This window comes from Pelobates fuscus, chromosome 1, assembly GCF_036172605.1.
Source record: "Pelobates fuscus isolate aPelFus1 chromosome 1, aPelFus1.pri, whole genome shotgun sequence".
Taxonomy (NCBI): domain Eukaryota; kingdom Metazoa; phylum Chordata; class Amphibia; order Anura; family Pelobatidae; genus Pelobates; species Pelobates fuscus.
The window spans coordinates 437,151,967-437,161,219 of NC_086317.1; the positions used below are offsets into that span (position 1 = coordinate 437,151,967).

Here is a 9,253-nt window from a genome sequence, read left to right on the forward strand (position 1 = left end):
TTCGGACACTTAAAATCTTTATTTATTTTTTCCCCCATCATTTTTTATATACCGTATATACTCGAGTATAAGCCGAGTTTTTCAGCACATTTTTTGTGCTGAAAAACCCCAACTCGGCTTATACTCGAGTCAATAGTCTGTATTATGGCAATTTGCATTGCCATAATACAGACAGGGGCTGTGGGGGCTGCAGAGAGATGTTACTTACCTTCCTGCAGCTCCTGTCAGCTCTCTCCTCCTCTGCCGGTCCGTTCAGCTCTTCTGTCAGCTCACAGTGTAAATCTCGCGAGAGATTTACACTGGGAGCTGACCGAGGTGCTGAACGGACCGGCAGAGGAGGAGAGAGCTGACAGGAGCTGCAGGAAGGTAAGTAACATCTCTCTGCAGCCCCCACAGCCCCCTCCTACACAGTGCCCATCCACTGGACCACCAGGGAAGGAGAGCCCCCCCTCCCTGGCCAGCTAGCAAGCAGGGAGGGGGGACAAAAAAAATGTATGTATATCAATAATAATAAAAATAATAAAAATAATAAAATAAAAATAACAATTAAATAAATAATAATAATAAAAAAATTTAATGAATCAAAAAAAATATTAAAATAATAATTAAAAAATAAAAATGCCCACCCCCCACCAAGGCTCTGCATCACACTCTGCATTACACACACACATACACACACTGCATTCATGCACACACACTGCATTCATACACACACACTGTATTCATACACACACACAGCATTCTCATACACACACACAGCATTCATACACACACACTGCACTCATACACACACACACACTGCATTCATACACACACACTGCATTCATACACACACACTGCACTCATACACACAGCATTCATACACACACACTGAACTCATACACACACACTGCACTCATACACAGCATTCTCATACACACACACTGCACTCATACACACAGCATTCTCATACACACACACTGCACTCATACACACACAGCATTCATACACACACACTGCATTCATATACACACACACTGCACTCATACACACAGCATTCTCATACACACACACACTGCACTCATACACACAGCATTCATACACACACACTGAACTCATACATACACACTGCACTCATACATACACACTGCACTCATACACAGCATTCTCATACACACACACTGCACTCATACACACAGCATTCTCATACACACACACTGCATTCATATACACACACTGCACTCATATACACACTGCACTCATACACACACTGCACACATACACACACTGCATTCTCATACACACACTGCATTCATTATATACACACACTGTAAATAAATATGCAATTAATATAATTTTTTAAAGAACTAATTTTATTTAGAAATTTACCAGTAGCTGCTGCATTTCCCACCATAGTCTTATACTCGAGTCAATAAGTTTTCCCAGTTTTTTGGGGTCTAATTAGGGGCCTCGGCTTATATTCGGGTCGGCTTATACTCGAGTATATACGGTACCTTTCAATGCTGCTCTGCAGAGTGTAAAATGTTACCAATTTTATTATATTATTTTTACTACAAAATTGCTTTATTATATTTCTAAACAGGACATGAAAAGTTTGCTCCCCTTACAACAATGTTTTTATTTTTTGTTTGTTTTTTTTACTTAAGGCAGGGAAGCACTTTTCATGTAGTGCCCTGCCATATGAAAAGACTATTTTGCAAAAAATAAACCATTTTATACACTGTATAATGGAGTTGGAGCTTTTCTAATAGTACATTAAGTTGATTGGAGGAGAAAAAAAAATGCTGAGATGGACAGCAGAAGTGAATTGAATAGCGCAAATCACTTCTCTTCTAAAGACTAATTCTCTCTCTGGTTATTTGGTGATTGTAATGACCAATTTGAACTCCTTTTTTCAGCTGCCTTCATAGTTGCCACGATGTTGTTCTTCGGAGAAGCAGTCTGGGAAGCTGGGGATTCAGTATTGTAGGTGGTTACGAGGAAAATCACACAAACCAACCTTTCTTCATCAAGACCATTGTGCTTGGAACTCCTGCTTATTATGACGGTCGACTAAAGTAAGTTACACCCCAGTCTAGACTTGTCTTGTGCTATATAAAACCCATATAAAACCCATTCACACCTCCTGTCACTATCTCTCCTCCTACTTCTGGCAGCTGGTGACGTCTCTCCCAACCCAGGGCCCCACACCTCATCTGCTCACACTAAAATAAATAGAAACCATGCAAACCTCCTCCAAATACCCTGCAGTTTATCCAACTCTACCAAAATTCAGTGTGCACTCTGGAACGCTCGCTCCATTTGTACTAACATCAAATCTACAGCTATACATGACCTCATCATCTCTAACTCGCTCACAATATTGGCACTCACTGAGACCTGGCTGGCCCCATCCGATACCGCTACTCCTGCTTCTTTATGTTTCGGTGGTCTACAGTTCTCCCATACTCCTAGACTCGACTGTAAAGGAGGTGGTGTAGGCATCCTTCTCTCCCTCAATGCACCTTTCAACCTGTCCTCCCTGCCCCTGCCCTATCCTTTACTTCCTTTGAAGTTCACACTGTACGCCTTTTTAAGCCCACTCCTTTAAGAATTGCCATCATCTATCGCCCCCCCGGTCACCCTAAACTATTTATTGAACACTTTTCCTCCTGGTTACCCCATTTTCTTTCCTCTAGCACTCCCTCTCTCATACTTGGGGACTTCAATATCCCTATCAACAAGCTCAACTGCCCTGATGCCTCCCGTCTGCTCTCTGTAACCTCCTCCTTTGGACACAGATTTCCTCCTCCGCAACTCACACTGCAGGAAACACTCTTGACCTCATCTTCACCAATCTCTGTACCACCTCTGATCTCTCCACTGATCCATTTCCTTTGTCTGACCACCATCTGCTAACATTTAACATCTGCATACCTCATACCAAAATTTCAACACCATCAACTCTCCTCTCCAACCTCGCAGAAACCTCAACTCCCTCGATCTCCAGCACTTCTCCACCACACTCCAAACACTCCTGTTACCCATCTCAAATCTCAACTGCCCTAACTCTGCAACCTCACTCTACAACTCCACTCTCTCCTCTCAACTTGACATCATGGCACCTCCTACAGTTAAACGCAGCAAGCGCCCCCAACTACAACCCTGGCACACTAAGCTGACCCGTTACCTCCAAAAATGTTCCAGAACTGCCGAACGCTGCTGGAGAAAGTCTCACTCTGCATCTGACTTTGTCCACTATAAATTTATGCTGCGCTCCTACAGCATGGCTCTTTCCTCTGCAAAAGTAAACTACTTCAAAACCCTCATAAGCACACTGTCCCATCAACCCAAACACCTGTTTCACACTTTTGATGCTCTTCTTCGCCCTGTGACTACCCCTCCTTCCACCACCTTGTCCGCCACAAACTTTGCATCTCATTTCACTGAGAAGATCTCTACAATCAGGAAAGAGATCTCTAATCTCTCTCCTTCCCCTATCATTATATCACCCAACCCCACCCCCCCTGCCATCCTATGCACATTTGCACCTGCTACAGCACAAGAGGTTTCTGCACTGCTCCTGTCCTCCCGCCCCACCACCTGCTCTCTCGATCCTATTCCCTCGCATCTCATCCGCACTTTGTCTCCCTCTCTTGCTCTTCCTCTCGCTAGCATTTTCAATCTCTCCCTTTCCTCTGGCACATTTCCCTCACCCTTCAAACATGCAACCGTAACCCCGATTCTGAAAAAGCCCTATCTCGCTACTCCCATTTGCCTCCAAGATCCTCGAGAGAGTTGTGTACGCCAGATTGACAGACTTTCTCGAATCCAACTCTCTGCTTGACCCCCTTCAGTCTGGATTCCGCGCTGGTCACTCTGTCGAAACTGCTGTGACCAAAGTATCCAACGACTTAATTGCTGCTAAATCTCACGGCCAATACTCTATCCTAATCCTCCTTGATCTTTCTGCCGCATTTGACACTGTTGATCATGAACAGCTTCTTCACATTCTTCGTAACTTTGGTCTACGGGATACTGCTCTCTCCTGGTGCTCCTCCTAGCTCTCCCAGCGCTCTTTCAGTGTTTCTTTCTCTGGTTCTGCCTCTTCTCACCAACCCCTCTCTGTCGGCGTCCCCCAAGGATCTGTCCTCGGCCCCCTATTGTTCTCTATTTATACTGCCTCCCTTGGTAAACTCATCAGCTCCTTTGGTTTCCAATATCATTTATATGCAGATGACACGCAAATCTACCTGTCCTCCCCTGATCACTCTCCGCCCACCTTGACTCGTGTTTCTGACTGCCTCTCTGCTATTTCCAACTGGATGGCTGCTCACTTCCTTAAACTCAACCTGTCCAAAACAGAACTTCTAGTTTTTCCTCCCTCAAGTGCTGCTACTCCTGTTGTCTCCATCCAAGTCAACGGCACTACTATCACCTCTACCTCGCAGGCTCGCTGCCTAGGGGTTCTTTTCGATTCTGACCTCTCTTTTACTCCCCATGTCCAATCGATAGTCAAATCCTGTCGCTTCCAACTCAAGAACATAGCGCGCATCCGCCCATATCTAACGCCGGACGCGGCTAAGATATTGGTTCATGCTGTTGTTCTCTCTCGCCTCGACTACTGCAATTCCCTTCTGACCGGTCTTACATGTTCCCAGCTTGCACCGCTGCAATCTGTAATGAACGTGGCTGCGAGGCTTATTTTCCTGTCCGGTCGCACCTCCCACGCTCTGTCAGTCCATGCATTGGCTTCCAGTTAGATATAGGGCCCAATTCAAAATTCTGGCACTTGCTTACAAATCCCTACATAATGCTGCTCCAACATACCTATCCTCCCTCATACACAAGTATGTCCCGTCAAGACCCCTGCGCTCATCCCAAGACCTACGCCTGTCCTCTGCCCGGATCCCCACCTCTGACGCTCGCCTTCAAGACTTCTCTAGGGCTGCACCTATTCTGTGGAACTCCCTTCCCTCCTCAATCAGACTTTCACCCAGCCTCCACTCCTTCAAAAAATCTTTGAAAACTCACTTCTTCGTTAAAGCGTATCAATTAAACTGTCAGCAGGCTTCTCATCCCCCACCCCATGACTCCTTTCCTGCAGCTGTCAAAAATCACCTACCAAGCACTCATTAAACCCTTCTCTAACAAACTATTTAATTCCCCTACTTTAACCCGTTTGTGTCACTATACCCCACTCCCTCTAGCATGTAAGCTCATTGAGCAGGGCCCTCAACCCCCTCTGTTCCTGTACGTCCAGTGGTCTGATCTCAATTATGTGTCTGTTAGTCCACCCATTGTACAGCGCTACTGAATTTGTTGGCGCTATATAAATAATAAAATAATAATAATAATAATAATAATAATAATAATGTGGCTATTTGTGAATACCGTAAGTCATAGGTCCTCAAGATGACACAATCCCAAAGTTTCAAATGCATGTTTTTGTGGGTATTCAGGTACTTTAACAATATATGTTTACAACACACAGACTGAGGAACTAAAAAGGGAGAATAGCAAAAATTGATATTTAGTTCTCCAGGTCTCCATACAAGTAGGTGTAATGTGTAGGGTTTTAATATTTTAAAGCTAAAAGGTTGATTTTGCTTTGTATCCCCTCCTTTCCATCTTGCAGTGTTTCACTTTTTACTGCTGTACATGGATGGTATGACTCGGATTTCTAGGAGTTGTAGCTAAGCCATTATTTTTCGGCAGATGAAAGCCAACAGTGGAACTACAACTCCCAGAAACCCTTGCGGTGGAAAACATTTATGTGACGCCAGATAATCTCAGCAGCTCTGTAAAAAGCTAAGCGACCAGTCATTTTACGGCTTGCTTAAAGCTCACTAAAGATGCTGCAAAACTTGAGGATTTGCAGAAAATACTTAAAGTGATATTTGATTATCCTTTTTCATGTTTGAATTTGCATATTTTTATACACTGTAAAAAGAATGGGTCTAATACAGTGGTTCCCAACTCAGTCCTCAGGCACCCCCTAACAGTCCAGGATTTAGAGATTACCCTGTTGTGTTGAAGGTGTTTTTATAACAGAGTAATCCCTAAATCCTGGACTGGTAGGGGGTAATTGAGGACTGGGTTGGGAACCCCTGGTCTAATACATCTAGGAGTATCCATTTAGTTAACACTGCTGAACAAGTAATCCTGTATCCGGTATAACACATTGAAGCTTTGCAGTCCAAATAATGCCTGAATTTATGTTTTTCTATATACACCATTAATCTTAATGAATACTTTACTAATGTGATTCCTCCACCCCGTCATCACTCTTTCAATGTATGTAAATTCGTACACCTGTCACTTTTACCCTACATCTCAAGGCATCTAATTAGTGGAATAAAACACTGATGGGTGATTTTTTTTTTTTTTTTTTATAATGCTTTATGGGCTTATCCATACGTGCTTCTGTGAATTTATTTTATCGTAACTGTTCAAAAGTTTTAAAAAAATAAATAAATAACACATGTATGTGACATATTTTCACATAGATAGTAGATCCAGATCAGTGATAAGAAATAATGAAGATATGAAGATACGTAACTCCTAATACCTATACCCAATAGTTCTTAGCTATGTAGAAGATGCTGTAATTAAATGGACTTTTTTATTAATGTATTTTATATAATGCAAGACCATGAAAAAAGTACATAAAGTAAAAAAAAACAATAACTGTAAGGCTCCCAAAGGGCTTGCACAGACAAGATGACATCAGACAGTCCTATTACAGACCATGAAGATACTTGACCAATCAGGATCCTCTAATTCGGATATTGGGTCTGTTAATCCTTACCCAGCAAGGTTTAATGGGCCACTATTCTATTTATCCCAAAGCATGACAAGTCCTGCTTAAAGGAACTCTCCAGTGCCAGGAAAACATAATAGTTAAAACCCCTTCAGTGACTTACCGGAGTCCAGCGCAGAGGGACTCTCGGCGCTGGGTCAGGCTCCGCCTACTCTCCTCCCCCGCCATTGTCGGTTGGCACGCACATTAGACCTCCCCGTAAAAAAGCATTACTCAATGCTTTCCTATGGGGATTTCAGCGACGCTGGAGGTCCTCACATAGCGTGAGGACATCCAGCATCGCTTAAAACACTTTTCGTGTTCTTGATAGAAAGCCACTAGAGGAGGACTTAACCCTGCAAGGTAATTATTGCAGTTTATAAAAACTGCAATAATTACACTTGCAGGGTTAAGGGTAGTGGGAGTTGGCACCCAGACCACTCCAATGGGCAGAAGTGGTCTGGGTACCTGGAGTGTCCCCTTAATAGGCTGAACTACATAGCTTGAAAATAGTTTTCTCAACAGGACTGTATGCTCTAAAGTCACTGAATTCACATAGTTACAGGAAGTAAAAGTAAAAAAGTTCTTTTAATGAAATTTCCTAAAAGCAAGTTCCACCCACCATGACATTTAAAATAGATTTTATTATAAGACAGTGATATTTAGTTGATCTTTACCACTACCATTTTGCTATGCTTTGGGGTATTGGAAATGGCTTTTTACATAATTACAACGGCTTAGTAGTTTCAGGAATCCTTGTGTCTCCTGCACTGAATAGAGTAAAATTTGTATCTAAATATTTTAACTGTTGTAAATTTTATTTCTTTCCTAGGTGTGGGGATATGATCGTTGCTGTGAATGCGTTGTCTACAGTGGGCATGAGCCACTCGGCATTAGTACCAATGCTAAAAGAGCAAAGGAACAAAGTAACTTTGAGTGTTATCTCCTGGCCTGGAAGTCTGGTATAGATACCATCTTCATTATGTCCTTCTTGATATTTTTAAAAATAGCTGCTCAAAATAGCTGGTTAAAAGCTGGGCCAAATCACTGCAACTACGATTTAAATGATATTCCGACTGGGTCAAGAATTTCATTGTGCAGCTATTGCTTGCAATTCACTGATTTCAATGCAACAGACTCTTTGAAGACAGTAGTTGGACCCGGGGTGTAGAGCAAGTTGCACCCTACAACTCCCACTGGAATGATCTTTGTCAACACGAATGGAGCAAGAATGGAACAATACGTGTCCCCCAGCCTGTGATATGAGAATCAGAAGAGCTGATACAATACATCTCTTCCGCCTTCCGTTATCTAGCCTCTAACCACTGCTGCTCACTTTCTAACATTGTCCATAAATCTGTGAACTATACCTTGGGCAGCGCTGGAAATGTCAGCTTTTGCCCGAAGTATCACTGTTAGGAGATTGTGTTAAGCCATATTGTAATTGGTTTTGGGTACCAACCATAGAAGATAGCAAAATGCCATTCCATCTCCGACTATCCTGAAATGCTTACCGACGCCATATTATTCTGAAAAAAACAATGTGAATTCTTCCATAGCTGCAGTTATCTGAGTATTGGGCTGCTGTAAGGCTTGAGTTGGTATACTTTACAAGAACAATGTTGATACCTGATATCCATGGAAATAATACCCAACACAAACTTATGTTAGCGCTGAGAATTCCACACAATACGAGGGGCCAAAGCCAACTGTTAATAAATGGATTTTGTACTTGTACAGTATTATTTTTTTTTCATGTGTGTGTCAGATAATGATTTAATAAACAATATAAAGATGAGGATCTGTGGGCAGCGTGACGCAGGCATACCTTCCTCATGAATGTTCGTTTTCTTAGTATGAGCAACTTTTTGGTACTTTTCCTGCAAAACATTGATGCTTCTGATGTTGAATCGTGTTAAGTGGTTCTAAAATTTCTTACAGATCTGTAATAGTAAGAGTTTGTGGAATAAATTGTTAATGATAAAATATTTGCAATGTGTTCTTTATAATCATATATTTATAATCATTACCATAAATAATATTAACCTTGAAACATAAAAAAACAAAAAATATTTTTGCACATCCAACAAAGTTTTGTGTTTGTTTGTTTTTTTAATTTTTTGAAATTTATTTTATTCATAATATTGAAAAAATAATTTTTTGGTTTTCAGGTTAGTTGGCTTTTTTTACAAAGCATAAAAGCTTACATATTTTACCGAAATTCAGAAAAATAATAAAATATAACACAGACAATCTATTTTTGCCATGTGATCTTCAGATCCATTGTTCATCATTAAACAAATCACACAAAGCTAAATTATTCACCTGTAGCTTGTTTATTAAGTAGGGATATATTATTTCTTATAATGATAAAAAATAAAAAAAAAAAAAAAAAGCAGATGAAGAGTGTTTATCAGTAAAATTCTTAAAGTGTATTTGTCACTACCTGTTTTTTTGCATATTTTTTTAAGG

At 41.3% G+C, this 9,253-nt stretch overlaps 1 protein-coding gene across 1 annotated transcript in view; it reads left to right on the forward strand.

The window, feature by feature from the left end:
* Window positions 1-8,737, forward strand: part of LNX2 (ligand of numb-protein X 2) — a 111,864-nt gene extending 103,127 nt beyond the window's left edge. Inside the window, exons 9-10 of the mRNA XM_063429547.1 lie at window positions 1,899-2,057; window positions 7,614-8,737. Of these exons, the coding sequence (XP_063285617.1) occupies window positions 1,899-2,057; window positions 7,614-7,749 (295 nt within the window). The 3' untranslated portion in view covers window positions 7,750-8,737. The remainder of the gene's footprint in view (window positions 1-1,898; window positions 2,058-7,613) is intronic.
* The last annotated feature ends 516 nt before the right edge of the window (window positions 8,738-9,253 follow it).